Source organism: Mastigoproctus giganteus, chromosome 2 (genome assembly GCF_048544385.1).
Source record: "Mastigoproctus giganteus isolate SK-2022 chromosome 2, ASM4854438v1, whole genome shotgun sequence".
Lineage (NCBI taxonomy): Eukaryota > Metazoa > Arthropoda > Arachnida > Uropygi > Thelyphonidae > Mastigoproctus > Mastigoproctus giganteus.
In genome coordinates this window covers 130,303,352-130,322,799 of record NC_143576.1, presented here as the reverse complement: position 1 = coordinate 130,322,799, position 19,448 = coordinate 130,303,352, and the positions used below count along the sequence as shown (strand labels likewise).

General features: G+C 37.8%; 1 protein-coding gene across 2 annotated transcripts in view; it reads right to left on the bottom strand.

Annotated features, from left to right (window-relative positions):
- Window positions 1–19,448, bottom strand: part of Sec16 (endoplasmic reticulum export factor secretory 16) — a 592,575-nt gene that overhangs the window by 64,099 nt on the left and 509,028 nt on the right. For both annotated transcript variants that reach the window (XM_090389538.1, XM_090389539.1), the window contains exon 30: window positions 19,135–19,237. In XM_090389538.1, coding sequence (XP_090245664.1) covers window positions 19,135–19,237 — 103 coding nt within the window. The remainder of the gene's footprint in view (window positions 1–19,134; window positions 19,238–19,448) is intronic.

Genomic DNA, 19,448 nt, shown 5'->3' with positions numbered 1-19,448 from the left:
AATGGAAAGTTGAATGCAATGTGCTATCATCGGCAAAACTATGGATAGGATTTCCAGTCAATGGAAGAAGGTCATTGATATACAAGAGGAAAAGAGTGGGGGAAAGAACTGAACCTTGGGGGACACCGGCATTAGTGGAGAAGTTAGAAGACAGAGAGCCATCTACCATCACCCTCAGTGAGCGATCAGAGAGAAAACTGGATAACCAATTACTAAAAACAGTTGGCAAACCATAAGATGGAAGCTTGTTTAGAAGACCTTTATGCCAAACACGATCGAAAGCCTTTGAGATGTCAAGAGCAACTACTTGGGTTTCACCGAACCTTTCCATTGAAGTAGTCCATAAATGGGTAACATAAGCCAGAATATCACCAGTGGATCGACACTGACGGAATCCATACTGGCGATCGTTGATCAGACGGAAGGTTTCTAGGTAGTTTAAGAGATGGCGGTTAATTGATTTCTCCATTACTTTAGAAAGAGTAGAAGTAATTGCAATGGGACGATAATTGGATGGGAGGGATTTGTCACCCTTTTTAGGAACTGGCTGGATATGAGCAAATTTCCAAGAAGAAGGAAAAACACCTTTGGAATAAGAAAGTGAAAAAAGGCGGCAAAGAATAGGAGTAAGTTCAGGAGCACAGATTTTGAGAACAAGTGGAGAAATACCATCAGGACCTGGAGCTTTCTTAGCATCAAGATTCATCAAAATCCTTCTGATATCCTTTTGACGGAAGACCACAGGAGGCATTGAATGGACCGTGTTGGGAATGGTGGGAGGTGTTTTACCAAGATCATTAATACATGAGCTGGAAGAAAAATGGGATGCTAGCAGGTCAGCTTTATCCTTGGCTGAAGTGACAACAGAACCATCTGGTTTGGACAGAGGTGGAAGCAGAGATGGGCAAAAGTTGCGGCCAATAGCTTTGGCAAGAGACCAGAATGCTCGGCTACCATTAGGGCAAGAAGCAAGTTTTCTACTCTTAGCCTGTTCAAACTCTAGTTTGGACTGATTAATAACTGCTTTACAATTGTTGCGAGCTTTGGTGTAGGCAGAAAATGAAACTGAAGAATTAGAAACAAGCCAATTACGATATGCAACATTCTTCTCTTGAACAGCCTTAGCACATTTATTGGAAAACCAAGGTTTAGATAAAGGACGAGATTTTAAAGTGGAGTGTGGGATAAAGGATTCCATTCCTGCAAGAATAATTTCACTGACACGATCTGAGCAAACGTTGACATCAGGAGTTTTGAAACAGTAATCCGACCAAGGAAAAGAAGAAAAGAAGTCTCGCAGGTCATCCCATTTTGCATTCTTGTAATGCCAAACAACACGAGGTTGGGAATAGCCATGAGATAAAGGTTCCATTGGAGAAGAGACAATCACCAAGTTGTGGTCTGAAGTGCCTAAAGGACCTCTCACTTCGACCGTGTACTTAGAAGGGTTGTTTGTGAGAAAAAGATCGAGCGTATTGGCTGTATGATTCGGATTGTCCGGTATTCTTGTAGGTAAATGAACAATCTGTGCTAGGTCATTAGTAATTGCAAAAGCCTCAGCATCTCGACCTGCTGGGTCGGTGTGACTAGAAAACGGAAGCCAGCTGGAGTTGTGAACATTAAAATCACCAAGGAAAATTACCTCACTGTTAGGAAAGTTGGACTGGAGAAAGTCAAGTTGCAACGAGAGGAAGTCAAAGAGCTCCAAGTGATTAGTGGAGTTTGGGGAACGGTAGAGACAACAGATGAATTTGACACAATGAGGTAGAGAGATTTTAAGCCAGAGAAGATCGAAAAGAGGAGATTCCAAATTACCAAGTCTCTGACTGGGAATATCAGAACGGACATATGCACAAGTACCACCTTTGAGGCGAAAGGAATCATACAGCGAATAATTTGGGCATCTGAGATGAGCAGTAGTTGAATCAACCGATAACTGAGATTCTGTCATAAAAAGTACATGGGGTTTGGCAGACTGCAAGTGGAAATGGACATCATTGAGATTAGAATTTATGCTTAATACAATTTGAATTGCTTTAGCAGGTTAGTAATAGTTAACCCATCATTTATAATTAATTTAACATATAAATAAAAGTAAATCACAAACAAAATAAAAGCTTTTAATTTTCACGGAGTTTAATCATCAACAGACAGTCCAATAACTAAATGAGTATTTTGCATCTACATTCACACATGAGGAGTTATTCAGGGAGGAGAATGCTAGAGGTGAATTAAACTCTGGCAGTGAGCTAGATGATTTTGTAATAACTGAGTGCAAAGGAGAGGAGAAATTGCTGAAGATAAACATAATAAAGATAACTGGGGTGGATGGGATCTATCCAGTTATATTAAAGGAGGCAGCAAAGGAAGTAAGCAAACCCTTAGCCATAATTATGACAGCTTCCTTGTACTCAGGGGAGGTACCCATGGATTGGAGATGTGCAAATGTGACCTGGGGGTAATTGTGCAGTCAGATATGAAGTTTTCTGAACAGTGCAGACGGTCTGCAAGAGCAGCTCCTGGTGTCTTGTCAATGATGAAGAGGAATTTTTCTAGCAGGGATAAGGAGGTGATTATCCCCTTGTATAAGGCAATGGTCAGGCCACACCTTGAGTACTGTATACAGGTCTGGATGGCTCATTTTAAGAAGGATGTAGAGCTGCTGGAACGAGTACAGAGAAGGGCAACAAGATTAATGAATAGAACAAAGGGTTGCTCTTACGAAGAAAGGCTTAAGTTTTGCAAATTACAGTGTCTGGAGACTAGGCATCTGCCAGGTGATCTGACTGAGGTGTATAAAGTCTTGAATGGGTTGAGCATGCTCAATGCTGATGGGATTCTTCCTTTTGCCCAGAATAATCGCCTGAGAGTGCATAAATTCAAATTGAGGAAAGATAGTTGTAGGATAGATGTGCGGAAGTTTGCCTTTAGCCAGCAGGTGGTTGATTGCTGGAACAAACTTCCATCTGCCGTTGTAGAAGTTGATAGCTTAAATAGATTTAAGGCAGAACTAGACAAACATTTGGAGTGAGTGAATGGGTGAAATGAGAAGGGTTTTTTTTTTTTTTTTTGACTGATACTATATAAGCTTGCTTGCTTTCTTGCATCATGTGCCTTTACTAATGCTAATAACACTGGTAGACTGAATGATATCAACTGATTTGGCATTTGATTTAGTGCTAAAAGTATGGTAAACATTGGTATTTTCATCTTATCTCATGATTCAGTCTTTTGAAAGTGGAGTCTAGATCTTGAAGATCAACTATGCTTTGAATGCCCTGAACTACATTACTGCATTTTCCACTTAAGACACTTTGACTGTATATAGTGGTGGTAGTGTCAAATTAAGCAAGAGAGCAAGCTTGTATAGCATCAGCCAAAAAAAAAACAAAAACTACACACTTCATCCATCTCTCCATACCCTCCAAGAATTTGTTAGTTCTTTGAATTTATTCAAACCATCCACTTCCACAACAACAGATGGAAGCCTGTTCCAACAATCAACCACCTGCTAGCAAAAGTCAAATTTATGCACAGCTATCCTGCAACAATCCTTCCTTACCTTAAATTTATGCCCCCCTCATTTTTGTAGTCTCAGCAAGACAAAAAGTGCCATTCACATTCAGTTTACTCAATCCATTCAAGGTCTTAAAGACCTCAATCAGATCACCCTGAAGGTGCCTAGTATCCAGAAGCTGCAATTTGCAGAAGTGAAGCCTTTCTAGGTAAGAGCACCCTTTTGTTCCTTTCACCAATCTGGTTGCCTCTTTCTGAACCTATCATTGGGTTCTGTCAATGATATACAGGAACTTTGCTAGCAGGGATAAGAAGGTGATTATCCCATTATACAAGGCAATGACTATCCACATCTTGAGTAGTGCATACAGGTTTAGAAGCCTCATTTTAGGAAGGATGCAAATATGCTGGAATGGATGCAGAGAAATAATGAGATTGGTAAAGAGAACAAAAGAGTGGTCTTAGCAAGAAAGGGTTCAGTTATGCAAATTGCAGTGTCTGTAGACTAGACACTTGTAAGATAATCTGATTGAGGTGTTAGCATTAGCAGGGGCATATGATGCAAGAAAGAAAGCTTAAATAGCATCAGCCAAAAAAAATCCCATTTCACCCATGTATTCACTCCAAAAGTTTGTCTAGTTCTACCTTGAACTTATTTAAGATGTTGACCTTCACTACAACAGATGGAAGTTTGTTCTAACTAACAACCATCTGCTGGCTAAAGGCAAATTTCTGCACATCTATTCTACAATTGTCTTTCCTCAAACTGAATTTATGTCCCCCTCAGGTGAGTAATCTGTGCAAGAGAAAGAAATCCATCAGAAATTGAGCTTGCTGAAACCATTCAAGGCCTTTTACACCTCAATTATAATGGATTCATTATTATTAAAACAAGGATCAGAGTATTCACTTGTAACAGAGATAGCAGCATGCGTAATATTAAAATTTTGTGCACCTTATAGTATACCAAATTTGAAGTAAATTTTGAAAAACATTGAAGTGAATAATAGTGTCTAATATATATACAGTGGATTCTGGTTATTTGGGCCACCATTAGGACAGTCATTCATTTTGGACAAATATTAAAGAACAGAACCTAATCAAGACCCAGGGTTTTCTTTGCTTAATTGGGATAACAATGCAGTTTAATCAGGGAAGGAGGCTGCAGCACTCGAGGTACATATACACAACCATAGCAGACAGGAAGCATGGTTTTGCATATTCTCCCTTTTCTTTCTAGTTTCCCTCTGGTTCTCCCCTAGCCTTTTAGCTGATGCTTGTAAATGACTTGGCTCATCAGGAAGCTTGATTTTGTGTATTCTCCCTCTCCTTTCTCCTTTCACTTTGTTTCTCCCCCACCCTTTCTAGATGTTGCATGTGAATGAATGCCTTCTCAGAGGGTACAGTCTCTAATTAGCATCAGTTGTGTGCACTTGTGTTATCATTCATACTGAGCCAATGCCGAATCAGGAAATGTAGAGATTTTTCAGTGCTGAGATTTTTGATAATTTTTTTAGTTTAATTTTATAAAATTTCAGACTTAACAAGATTCCACATAAAGATTTGTCAATAGAAAAAAATGCCTTACTGGGCCAAATAAAAGGCCATCCGCACAATATCAGTCTTCGTCATTTGGCAGAGATATCTGGAGTACTGAAACCTACAACTGAATGCTTGATACACTAGCAAGCTAAACTGCAAGAAGAATGGACACGTGATGGAAAACAGGGAGCATCCCAAAAATGTAAACATCAAGGTAAGGATCCTGACATTGAGGGCACCCTAAATCAATGGTTCTCCATTGAAACTGGACGAGGAGTATGTCAGTGGTCCAATGTTGAAAAAGAAGTCAGCGGAGCTAGTTAAGAAGCTGGATCATGATGATTTTAAAACAACAGTTGGTTGGTTGTTTTGATGGAAATGTAGGCATGAGATTTAAATTCAAGAAAGCACAAGGTGAAAAAGATGCTGATGCTGTAAGTGCATACGAGTGGAAATCCAAGAAACTACACATCTTACTTCAGAAAATTTTGTGCAGATGATATCTACAGTGCTGATGGAACAGGGCTGTTTTATTCTGCCACACCAGATGGTTCTCTGTGCTACAGTCATGTAACACTGTCAGGTTCAAAGAAAGAAATGGATCGCATAACTGTGTTATGATGTTCAAACATGTCAGGAACTGATAAAAACAAGGTGTTGGTTATTGGGGAAAGTGCTAGCCTCAATGCTTTAAGGGGCTAAGAATGGACAGTTTACTGGTCGGGTACTCTGCTAATAAGAATGCATGGATGATTTCTGAAACGTTTAAGGAATGGTTAACATTGTGGGATGTGGAATTACAGAGGAAATCAAGAAAAGTTCTTCTGATTCGTGTCAATTGTGCGGCACACCCTAAAGTGTTCAGTGTTTGAAAAACATCCAGCTTGATGCAGGAAATGAATATGAGAATCATAAAAAATGTGAAGATGTATCGTGGAAAGTTAGTGAACCACATCCTAGAAGCAATTGAAGAAAATCTATGACATCATCTTCCACAACCAAGGAAGTGAGTGCAAAGGTTAATCTTCTTCTTCTTCAGGCAGTACAGTTTGTTGCTCTGATAGTTGGCAAGAAATAAGTAGTAAGACAATTCAGAACTGTTTTTCTCACTGCAGTTTTAAGCTTTCAAACTTGGAGAAACCAGAAACAGCCAAAAGTGAATATGAAGCTGTTTTAGAACTGCAAAAAGTGAAGAAGTTGAAGGTATCGACAATATTATTGAATGTTACAACAAAAATGAAGATTGTGAGAATGCAATCATTGAAAGCACTCTATCAAAATCATATGTTGTTGTTATTTGGAGCATTAGCAACTAAGGCCATATTGCTCCGGGGATATGCGATGGTCATTCCCTGACCTTTCCGCATCCTCCGTATTTGGTGGTCACGGGCTCGAACCCCGGTCTAATTAAGAAGTGTGTGCTATGCACTGCTGCTCCTGCCCACCTGGCTACGGAGGCACGCATTCTATCAAAACAGCAAGACAAGGAATCAGAAGATAAGGAAAATGATGAAGGTGACACATCTGAATTTGAATGAGTGACTACACAGGATGCCAGGAAATTCATTGAAGGGTTATGACAATACTTCACGCAGGAAGGCAGTCCATTATCTGCACTAGATGTCTGTATGGCAGGGTAAAAAAAAAAAAGGTAAACTGCAGCCATTATCAGTCCACTGCAGGATGGAAGTTTCCTCAACAATTTATGTTGAGCGAAATGGACCATAATCTGCCGCACTGGTCCACTGCGGGTTGGCAGATCGACCGTATTTAGCAGTCAAGGGCTTGAACCCCGGTCTACTCATAGAGCATGTACCACTGCACTCCCGCTCCTGACCACTTCGCTATGGAGCCCTCTAGATAAATTCCTCCATCAATGACAATTAGGACATAAAAGTTGAAGGGCAAGTATGCGCATGTTTGTATATAAATTAAACGTTTAAATATCAAATATTTTTCTCTAATTTGTTGTGTATTTTGATTTAATAAAATTAGACAGAAGGACTTTAAGGATAACATGTTTCCTCAGAGAGGACATTAATGATGCTGATATTGACAATGAACAAAAATGGAAAGTTCTCCATGAAGAATATTTAAATATTTGGCTCTAATTTATTCTGATATTTATTTGAATAAATAATTTGTTGCTCAGTGAAATGGCAGTTTGTATTTTTTACATCTTTTTAACTATTTATGGGAAACTTGGCATAATTAGTGCAGCCACTTAATTGGGCCAAAGTGAACTAGTCCCAATATGTCCAAAATAACTGGAATCCAGTGTGCATGTGTTTTTAAACTATTTATAAGTTGATAGTGGTTTTGTCACTTGTTTGGAAAAGCCTGGGTTCAATTCTCACTGATGACTGGAAGAATTTCTGAAGTCCTTTTACAGTTCGAGTTTTTAGCACCAAACAACGTTAACTTAACTACAAAATCATTTTGCAGTAAACATTTTTATAATTATCCAAGAAAAAGTAATTTGACATTTTCTTGGTTTACCAGAAATGTGCTTATAGCCCAAGCTAACTTGTAAAGTACTAGAGAGAGAGACAGTTCTATGATATGATATGCATTGTTATTTGTATAAAATAAAACAAGTTGTCTCAAAACAAAAATGCAATTTTGTAGTTAACACTATCTCACACTAAACCCTCAAGTTCAAGCTGTAGTTAGCCAATCTCAACTGGAAGGAGCAGAGTTCCCCCAGTGAGTTATTCCAGGTTTTTCAGCCCACTCAACGTGAAAATTAGCCCACGAACTAACCCACACTTCTACAGATGTAATGACACTTATAAGTTATGCTTGGGAGCCATTAACATAATTTAATTTAAAAAAAAAAAAAAAAAATTATACACACAACAGCTTAAATATGTACACATGCACACATTTAAAATTTTGCACATTTTTTTTAACTAGAAAATGGGAGAGACTAACAGTTTTGTCTTCATATTTTATGGCTATTTTAATTTTTCCAAAAAATTATATTTTTTGTAAGTATAAGGTGAAAAAAACTTTTATATAAGGAGATTAATGATACTGTATATATCCAGTAATAAATTTAATGACAAATGACACTTGCTACAAGTGCACTTGTAGCAAGAATGTAGCTTTAAGAGTAAAATGGACTCCATCAGCAATACACAGATTCTAACGGAATAATGACATTAGAGACTAAATTTAATAGATACAGAGTTGTGCGCGCTGTGATGAGTGCATGGCCGCGAGATTGAACATTCAACTACTAGACTGGCACTCATTGTTAGTGCACGAACTTCTGTGGGTTTGCTGCCAGCGTTTATCCAGCTTCAAGACAGTTGTTTCCAAGATAGGGTGTAGTATCGTGCCCTTGCAGCGATTTGTGGTTCTTGAATTGCATGATATGTTGAGTGACTCTAGCCAGAGGCAGTGGCGGAAGTGCTGGAATTGGTTGATCACTTCGTAATCACGCTTAGGGTTAAGGTCACAGTGGGTCGATCAGAAATGTTCCATGATTGCAGAGTGGTCAGTGTCAACAAGGCGAATTGATCTGTCATGCTCCGCAAGGCAGTCTTGACGGGGTCTCATGCTCTCTCCTATGTAGCAACTGCCACAATCATCACAATTTACGCAGTATACCACTCTGCTACGCAAAAGAGGGGCGACCAGAGTTTTCACGTTAGAAACCAGGGAACGTAAGCTCCTACAAGGTAGCTGTTCGCATTTTATGCAATATTTCTCGAGGATTTTCGAAATCTGGTTTGACATGCTCGGATAGTAGGGAATATAGGCTGCAGGCATATTGTCATGTGGTGATGATGGTCTCGGGTGGATTGCGAGCTCTTGCACTTGTAACAAGCACTTGTCTAATATGTGGGTTGGATAACCACAATTGACCAGGTCAGTTTTTACCCTGAAAATCTCGGTGTGCTAGCTTCCTCTGAGCTGGAATGGCTCCAAGCTTGAGGGTTGTGGTGTTTTCTGGTGCAAGGGCTACTTAGGTCATATTGTGCCTCCCAAATCAATTGATTTTCTATATAAAAAACTGCTTGAGCAGCAGTAAGAAACGGTCATACATATTTATTTGTTTTAAGTAGAAAAAGAATTCAGAGAGATTTGCTTCTTTACCTATTATGCTATTTAGAGAGAGAGGTTGTTGTAGATCTGAAATGAAACTAAAAGACGTTCATTAGGCATTGCTGAACAAATTACATTTAAGGAGTATATGTTTTACTGTAAATGGTTGCGAGCAGTGTGCACACTACGGAGGATCGTTTCCTGTAAGCAGATACAGGAAACGATGAAACACAAACGTAGATGTGGTGAAGAATACCATCCAGACTGTATGGTGTCTACAGTGAAATTCCCTACCAGCCAAATAATATGGGGATGCATTTTGTACTGCGGAGTAGGTCACTTGCAGTTTATAAAATGTTCCGTAAATACCAATGGATACCTGGCTATATTGGAAGGCAAATTGCTGCCAACCATTAGAGACCATTTCAACCTGCTAAGTAACTGTATCTTTCAGGACGACTCTACTCCTTGTCATCGGGCGAGAGGTGTAAATAGGCACTTCTGTAGTTATTTTAGCTTCATTTCTGCATTAGAGGTTGGACAGTGATGTGTTTACATTTGTTACAGGTGAAAAAATGGTTGGAAGAACGGTCCATTGCAATTCTTAGCTGGCCAGGAAACAGCAGAGACCTGAATCCTATATAGCAGGGGTGGCCAACGAGTCGATCGTGGATTTAATTTCGGTCGATCATGACGAATTTTAAATATATAGTCATCCCTCGATTTGTGTAATGAAATTTTTGAGATGGTAGATCGTGGCACCTTTTGAAGGAAAAAAGTAGATCGCATCACAAATTAAGTTGCTCACTCCTGCTATTGAGAACTGTTGGCATTGTGTGGAATCTGCAGTTGCCAGAAAAAAACCAAAGACCCTTCGTGAACTTCAGGAAGCCATAATTCGTGTTTGGAACCACGAACTATCAGTTGATTATCTTCAGAAATTGATCTTGTCAATGCCTCGACGGTGTGTTGCTGTCATCAGGGCCAGAGGCGGTTCAACTAAATATATTAGTTTGCACCTGGAGAAATTTTCATTTTGTTTTCCATTTAAAATGATAAACTAAAGCAAACTGAGGGCTTCTGATAACATTTCAGCCATAATTGTTGTGTTTACCAAAACTGTTGTATAAAGGTTGCAAATGCTCATTTTGAAATATTTTGAGAGCACCTGTTAAATATTACTTAGCTTTGCCTGAACTATTAATAAACGTCTTTTGTTTATATTTCTATTTGTAATGCTAGTCATTAATGTAACATACCATCGCGAAAAAGGGTTAGAAATTTGAAATTCCTAGGTGATGCACTTTCTTTGAACACCAGTGTATATTATACTTTTATTTATTGACAGTAGTGAGATGTTTTTTAGAGCAAGTTTAATGGCATGGAGCTCAGCAGTGTAGCTGCTGCATTTGGTTGGAAGTGAAATTGAAACAGTTGTATTAGGGAAGACAGCAGCTGCACCCACTCGATTGTCAGACTTTGAACCATCAGTATATATATCTTGGTAAAGTGGGAATACTTTTGTGAGTGAGCAAAATGTAGTTGTTGGATGTTAATATTTGCTATAGAATCTTTACCCTATTGCTCAAAGTATTCATCAGAAGAAAGTGTGAAGTTAGTCCACGGGGGATCCGGATCTTTTGATTCTCAGGGGATATTATCAAGGTGAATGTTCCAGCTATCTGTTAGATTCTGCAGCTTGATACCAGGCTGAATTGTTCTAAGTTTATTTGCATAATAGGTTTTCCACTGAGGATCATGCAACAGTGACCAAACAGGATGAGTAGGCAGGCTTTTAATTTTAGCTGAGTAGTTTAAATTTCAGCAACATATTTCTTCTGATGCTAAGTGGAGGTTCGTGAGCCTCAACATAAAGACTTTGAACTGATGATGTTCTATATGTACCTAGGGCTATCCTAAGAGAAGAGTGTTGGATGGGCATAAGATGGCCAAGGTGTTCTCCCTTGATGAGTCATAAACAGGTTCTTCGTAGTCTAGCTGAGATCTAATTAGAGATTTATATAAGTGGAGCAGGGTATAACGATTGGCACCACAAGATGTACTGGAGATTACTCGGAGTATATTCATTTTCTTTGTGCAAGTGGTTCTTAGATACTTGATGTGCTCCTGGAAGTTTAAACTCCTTATCAAAAATTAGCCCTAAGAGGCGAATACTGTTCACAATTAGTAGAGAATGATTGGCCAAGTGCAACTCAGGTTCAGGATGCATTCTGCGCTTGGTGCAAAAATGTATGGCTGTAGATTTGTGGCTTGACAGCTTGTATTCATTTTGTGCCATCCATAATTCAATGTTATTAATGGATATTTGTAGATGAATCTCAATATAGTTCATATTCTGGGAATGGCAGGATATGGTAAGATCATTTGCATAGAGATACAAGTCAACGGTGTTTGGATTGCTGTTTGTGATATTGTTTATTTGTATTGCAAACAAAGTGGTACTAAGAACAGAGCCTCGTGGGACTCCTTGTATGTATGTTTGAGATAAAACCTGCCGGTACCTAACTTGGAAAGATCTGTGCCGAAGGAAGCTTTGAATAAAACATGGTAAATGGCCTCTCATATGAATAGAATGGAGATCTTTTAGGATACCGTAGCACCATGTAGTATCAAAGGCCTTCTCTATATTGAGGCATATCATGATAGGATGTTGATTTCTGATTAATGCATTTCTTATGTTGGATTCGGCTTTGGTCATGAGGTCTAGGGAAGATCTATTCTTCCGAAAGCCAAAGTGATTATTACTGATTATGTTTTGGGATTCAAGGTCCCAGGTGAGTCGATGGTGAACCATTTTTTCCAAAGTCTTACTCAGGCAGCTGGTTAGAGAAATTGGTCTATAGTTGTTAGGAATCAAATGATATTTTCCAGGTTTAGGTATGGCTATTACATAGAATGTCGCCAGGAAGTAGGGAATATATGTTCTGAGAATATCCTGTTGTAATAAAAGTTTGGCAATGAAGACAGTGATTTCTGATCAAGGTGTTGAATCATTATATTGTAGATTCCATCAGGGCCAGGAGAGCTATTTCTTGAGGTATATATAGATTCTTCCAGTTCAGATATTGTGAATGGTTGGTTAAAGGGTAAAGGACATGTAGCTTTGAAGTTCAGTTTCCTTTTCTCAGCTTCAGCTTTAATTTTTTGAAAAGATGGTTGATATGCAGTTGAGGCAGACAATTCACAGAACACTGTTCCTAAGGCACTGGCAATTTCCGCAGCAGATGATATCTCCTTTCCATTCCAATTAATAATAGGAGAAGTCAACATATCATATTTACCATTTAGTTTCTTTATTTTTTCCCAGATTATTCGAGTATCAGTATCTTTGTTGATTGAGGAGGCAAATTTTATCCACGAGTCTTTTTTCGCCTTCTGCCAGATATAATGAGCTTTGGCTCTCAGTCTCTTGAAGTTAATAAGGTTGGCAGTCGTGTGATGTTTGTGGAAGGTGTTCCATGCTACGTTTTTTCTCTTTTCGCTTCGTTACAATCACTATTCCACCAGTGATTGTTATGCTGACGGTTTCTTATTTGAGACTGTGCGATGGCAGCTGTTGCAGCTGTTAGTATCTGCATTGTGATATGATTGGTGACAGTGTCAATAGCAGAAGACTATGATATCATCATCGAGTTTGAGAACGAGGGTAGCCTGTGCGGACGTAACTTTGCCACTCCTGGAACAGAGAAGTTTTTTCTGATTTATTTTCTGTTTTATTAGCTTAAATTGGCATATTAACTTATTTTCTAGAGTAGCTTTATATTCCTGTTTATAATACCTAGTTTAAAGTAACTTAGATAGAGATTTTGTAGGTATTACTTAGTATCGGTAAGGGTATCAAATCCACATGTTTACCGTTCGTAAATTGCCGCCATTGTTACGTGATACAAAATATCTCGAAATAGATAGCATAAGCTTAATATAGTATAGTATAGAACATAATATTGTCAATTAATCAGATAATTAATCTCGTTGAACTTCACTGTCAATTAAATTGTACTTTTATCTATACATATAACGACTTAGGTTACGTAACATAAATAATTAGTAAAAAATAAATAATTAATACGTAACTTGATACGGAAGTTATATAAACGGATTTCGTAGATAATACTTGTTACTGAAACATAAATATAGCGTTGTAACTGTGTTGGGATACACGTTTAGGGTTTTAATTTTGTACTGAAATTGAAATTTTATTGAAATTAAATTGAAATCATGACTCAGACCAGAGCAGCAAAGCAAAAGGCTCAAGCTAATGGAAGTGCTGTGGCTCAGGAGAGAACTGAGGGGGGTTGCCCTCTGAATCATATCTTTTAAAATGCACTACTTGCTTGATGTTTGTGGAGCAGTCGGGTACGGGACATGATACTGCCATGGGGAATGTCTTTGTGTGTGCGCAATGCAAGGGGTGTAAGGAAATCAGGCAACAACTCAGCATTGTTATGGGCCTATATGAGAGCTTGAAGGACAGGGTGGATGCCCTCGAAGGATTAAAAGTGAGGGCCCATCAAGCTCTCAGCTGCCCACACCAGTGCCAGAGCTTGCACTTGGTCATCACGCAACACGGCGGCAGCCCCCAAGGCAGAATGTGCTGGTCCCAAAGGAACTAGTAGTTGTTGGTGACTCTATTGTCAGGGAAACGGGAAACATGCTTTGTAAAAAGGATAGGTGGAACAGGACCAGGGTATGTCTGCCAGGGGCAAAGGTTGATGACGTTGTAGAGCGGATATCATCTTTTAAGGGCACAAAAGGTGATATAGTTGTACACATTGGCACTAATGATATTAAGAGTAGGAGACTGGCAGAATTACTTAACAAGTACAGATCACTGTTGGAAAAAAGCCGTGAATTAGGGTTGAAATTGAAAGTGTCTGCAATTCTGCCCAGACACGATAGGAGGGAGTATATGATGAGAGCCCTATCGATCAATTCGGCCCTGGAAAGACTGTGCAAGGCTCAAGGGGTAGAATTTTTTTCAGCCTGGTCTGTACTTGTTAACAGGAGAGACTGCTTCTACAGGGATGGGATACACTTAAAGAGAAAGGGTGCAAGAATGTTTGCTGATGCTATCAGGGCAGTGTTAGGTGGGTCGGAAAACTGCTAGATTGGGGGATACAAGGACTAATAGATTAACAGAAGCCACTGACAGAGGTGAAAGTGATTCTTGCACTGCTTCTATTGGAATGAGCAGCAGCCTGGAAAATAAACTGCTAGATTGGGGGATACAAGGACTAATAGATTAACAGAAGCCAACTGACAGAGGTGAAAGTGATTTTTGCACTGCTTCTATTGGAAAGAGCAGCAGCCTGGAAAATAAGATGCAGGATATTTCAGAGACTGCTGGGAATCATTGGGGTACAAGTAAACACATGGGTTGTGTTAGGGTAGCTAAGAAAAAGAACAGGTGCATGTATACTTGCGTGTACACCAATGCTAGGAGTTTAGTAAATAAATTTGATGAATTTGAGGTATTGCTCAAAACATCAAAGGCAGGTATTGTTGGGATTTCAGAGACGTGGTGTCACACAGATATAAGGAATGCAGAACTGGAATTTGGGGAGTACAATGTCTACAAAAAGGATAGACAGGAATAGAAAGGGAGGAGGGGTTATGCTATTTATTAAGAAATACGTAAAATCCAAGGAAGTGAAGCCAGTCAACGTCGCTGGACAGTGCAGTGTCGAGTCAGTTTGGTGTGACATAAGCATTGGGAGATCAAAATTGAGAGCAGGAGTGTGCTATGGCCTAATGACTCTGATGAGTATAATAAGAAACTGTACAGGGAAATAGAGTGGGCCAGTAAATGAGAGAGTCATAATGGGGGATTTTAAATTCCCAGAATACTCCCTCTAGTAAGGCCATATTGCTTCGGGGATATGCGATGTTCATTCCCTGACCTTTCCGCATCCTTCGTATTTGGTGCCCACGGGCTCGAACCACGGTCTAATCAAGAAGCATGTGCTACGCACTGCTGCTCCTGCCCACCTGGCTACGGAGGCGGCCTCATAATCAAGGATAGTTTATTCTTGAAAGACTGTTTTGCTATTGCAAAACAATCATTAATCATTAAATGTTAAATATTAAATGTTTAATTTTAGCTATAATGAAAATACCAGTTTAGCAAAATAAAAATTCAAAAAATATAACCATTATAACAAATATTTAGCATCTGAGAATGATGCAATGATTTAATAACTGAGCAGTTAATTTCCTGTTCAAGATTAGTGGCTTCTGGTTTGTCTACCTTCCTTAAATTTTACTTGAGTAATTTAGGAAGTGGCTGGACACTGAGTTAAATAATTCATGAAATGTGCTAATAGATGAGGCACCAGCATTATTGAAATTGTTTTTTTTGTAGTCTTGTGTGCAGAAGTAAAGTTGTTTGCATCATATCATCTGCTGGTTGCACTTTTTACAGTTTCATAAACTTGAGAATGGAAGAGGCTGTAGGTTTCTTGATAATGTTTTTCTTTTTTCTGAGCAGTTTTAAAAATTTTACCTTAAAACATAGGTTCCCAAAGTGGGCGGTACCGCCCCCAGTGGGCGCTGAAGCCTTCGGGGGGGGGGGCACGATGGTGGGTTCAGAAGCAATTGGGGGGCGTTCAGGCGGTCGGTGGCTCCTTATCCATATTTTTATTCCAGTGGACCCAGTTCAAAGGTCATCTAATAAATTCTATAATTTTTACTCTATGGACACAGCTGAAATTCGCTATAGGTGAAGCCAGAACAGTTTTCTTCAATTTTCCCACTTCAATTTTCAAAACCTTCTATTGCATTTCACACAAATGACAAGAATGTGACATCAAGTGTGTATTTTTTTAGGCCTTTTTCTGTTATTTTTCTAAACCCACCCTAATTAGCCTAGGGCCTTTGAAATGCAACAACACGAGCTACCATGAGTTGACATAAGAAGCAATAAAGGGAAACAGTAGCAACAACTGTAATGCTAATGACGTAAGCTTAACCAGTCAATTATATCTCTGCGTCTGTTGATTCGTTTGAGACAGATTAAGCACAAATTTTAAACTAATGCCATAGCGGCATTAGTTGAATTGATATGTGATCGTACATTTTTGCTGTTTAGGAATAAGTTTCATTTTCTGTGTGCTTTGCCAACAATCATCAGTCGAAAGTGTGATAGATAAGTGGAGTCATCTAAAGTGTAACTTAAATCTTTTATTTTTGAATATTGTTGCAAATTTTATTACTTTGTCTTTTATTACTATGTCTGAATCTAAGAATAAATGTCGACAGTATATCGAGTATTTGAAATATGGTTTTATTCAGTCTCCTACGAACCAATGTGCTTGATTTGCCAAAAAAGTATTTTCAAATGAAGCAACAAAGCCTTCTAGGCTACAAGAGCATTTGACTAAAATACATGCTGATGAAAAGGATCAAGATTTGTCCTATTGTCAAGTACTAGAAGAAAAATATTTTAAACGTCCAACTATATCAAAACTTTTTGTGTCGTCCACTAAACAAGATAATGATGGATTACAAGCTTCTTATAATATTTCATCATTAATTGCAAAAGTGGGAAAACCACACACAATTGGTGAGGAATTAATCTTTCCGGCAGTAAAAGAAGTAATAAACACTGTGCTTCATAAGCCAGCATCAGATATCAGGAAAATTCCTTTGAGCAATAATTCAGTGCAAAGAAGAATCGATGAAATGGCTGAAGACGTTGAAAAATCATTGTGTGATTATTTGAAGACATACCAATTTTCCATTCAACTCGATGAATCAACTCTCCCAAATAATGAAGCACTACTCTTACATACGTACGATTCATAAAAGAAGAAAAAGTTTGTCAAGAATTATTATTTGCTAAAAATTTGGAAGCGGATACAAAGGGAAAATCTATATTTAATACCATGAATAAGTTTTTTCAAGAGAAAGACATTCCAATTCATAATATTTTGTCTGCTGCTACTGATGGTGCTCCAGCAATGACAGGGTGCCACAAGGGTTTCATAGCGCATTTGAAACAAGCAGTATCAAATGTACTTGCTATACATTGTGTTCTTGATCGCCAACATTTGGTTGCGAAGAATTTAAGTGAACACCTGCATACGTCGCTCCATTACGTTATTAGAGCAGTCAACAAGATTAGAAGCAATTCATTGAGTCAATTCATTCAGATTGTTTAGCCAACTTTGTAGTGAAAACGATGAAGATTTCAATCATTTGCTGCTCCACACAGAAGTTTGTTGGCTTTCAAAAGGTATTTGTCTGAATCGATTTTACAATTTGTTTGATTCAGTACTAGACTACATAGAAAACAGAGACGACGGATTGCGGGCCAACCTGATTACATCCAAAAATGACATCGCTTATTTGACAGACCTCTATAAAATATTTAATGAAGTCAATCTACAATTACAAGGTGATGAATTGAATTTAATTAAAACAAAAAACGTTATTGCCACTTTTGTGGGGAAACTTCTTCTGTTCAAGCAGAATCTAGGCCGAGGGGAATATAGCCACTTTTCAAATTTATCAGCAGTGTCTCTCAAAAAGGAGGATTTACTTATATACTGCCAACACTTGGAGGTTCTCCATGCTGATTTTAATGAGCGATTCAAGGATATTCTAAACATGAATATACCAAATTTGGTTCTAGATCCTTTCTCACATGTAAACACAGCAGGATCATCAAATTTAGAAGAGGAACTCATAGAACTCACAACAAATGAAGAACTAAAAATAAAATTCAAAAGTGGATACCAAGAGTTCTTGGCTTCAGAAATCAATACCGACACTGTACCCTGGATTATGGGAAATAGAGAAGAAATTTTTAATTGCATTTCCATCTCCTTATTTGGCTGAGCGTGGGTTTAGTGCTGTAGCAAATTTACTATCTAAGAAAAGGAACCGATTGCATATAACTGAGCGTGGTGATTTATGACTGTTTTTAACGAAAGTTGAACCCGATATTAACAAACTTTTAAAAATGCAACAGGCTCATCCTTCACACAATCTGTTATTTTTTATTTGTATTTTTACTTTGTAAGTTCGAAATAAACAATTTTCTAATACCATTTGATGGTGTTTTAATCATTACAATAAGATTTTTACTAATGTAATACAATCTCCTAATATGTATTCCGAATTTTCATATTTAAACCATTGTATGAAACTGTGCATAATGTTATTCGAGCACACACTTTACAATCTTTACATATGGGCTATGTTTCATCAAAATTGGTATTGCAATAACTGCGTTCAAGATGAAGCACATATTGGCCACTACTTTTTCAATAATTTAACGGCATAAGCAGTAATGTATCATTAGTTGCTATTTACGTTGAAAATATCAAATGGCTTGAACGCGGAAAACTGTTATAATGGGGGGGCGTTACAAAATTTATGTCTTGCAAAGTGGGCAGTGGCCCGAAAAAGTTTGGGAACCTATGCCTTAAAAGATCTGTTTCATTGAAAATATAAAACTGTATAAGTTTTATTTCATTATATGATTATTTTGTATTATGCAACTATTGTTCTGACATTTTTACTGCATTTCTGTGTAACAAAAATTCATTATACTGTACAACTGTCGATAATAAATAAATAAATTTAACTGTCTATTTATTTCATTGCATTCTTTAATTCACGCAGATCCCATCCTTTGGTCCAATGGAAGAATATGGAATGAGAATTGAGAAATGTCATTATTTAATTCAGTAATTTAGAGCAAGGGAAAAAAAAAAAAAAAAAATTGTGTTCTGACTAATAAACTACTTGAACTTTTATCACGTGGAACCATTTTCCTCAATTTATCAAAGTATTTTCATAAATGTTCCTCAAATTACATTAATTAGGCAATGTAATGTTCAAAATAGCAAGTTTCGTAGACTCGCTTCATGTGAGTTAGTTAAAAAGAAGCCCTTGCTATTTTTAATATTTGATTAGTAAGACAGTAACTAACAGTCTTTGGCTATAGTTAATATTCAGTAATAATTTGAGGATACTGTTAAAAAAAAATATTCTCACTTGTTAATTCAGAATCTGTAGGTGGTGCAGTTATCTTTTCCATGTCTTCTTCCTCATCTTCATCTGTGTTCACCCAGCGATTCTTCACTGGATTCCATACTATCTGCATATTAAATTTTCTCTTTTAAGTCATTACTTCACAAATGAAGATTTCACTGTAATTTAACATAAAATCACAGTACTAAATAAAAAAAAAAAAAAACATTTTATAAACTAGTAAATTAAATAACACAATTGTTATAGTGGAAATTAAAAAGAGGAATGAAAATTTTGTTTAGTATATTGGACATTCTATAAAAATACGTGTCTCCTGT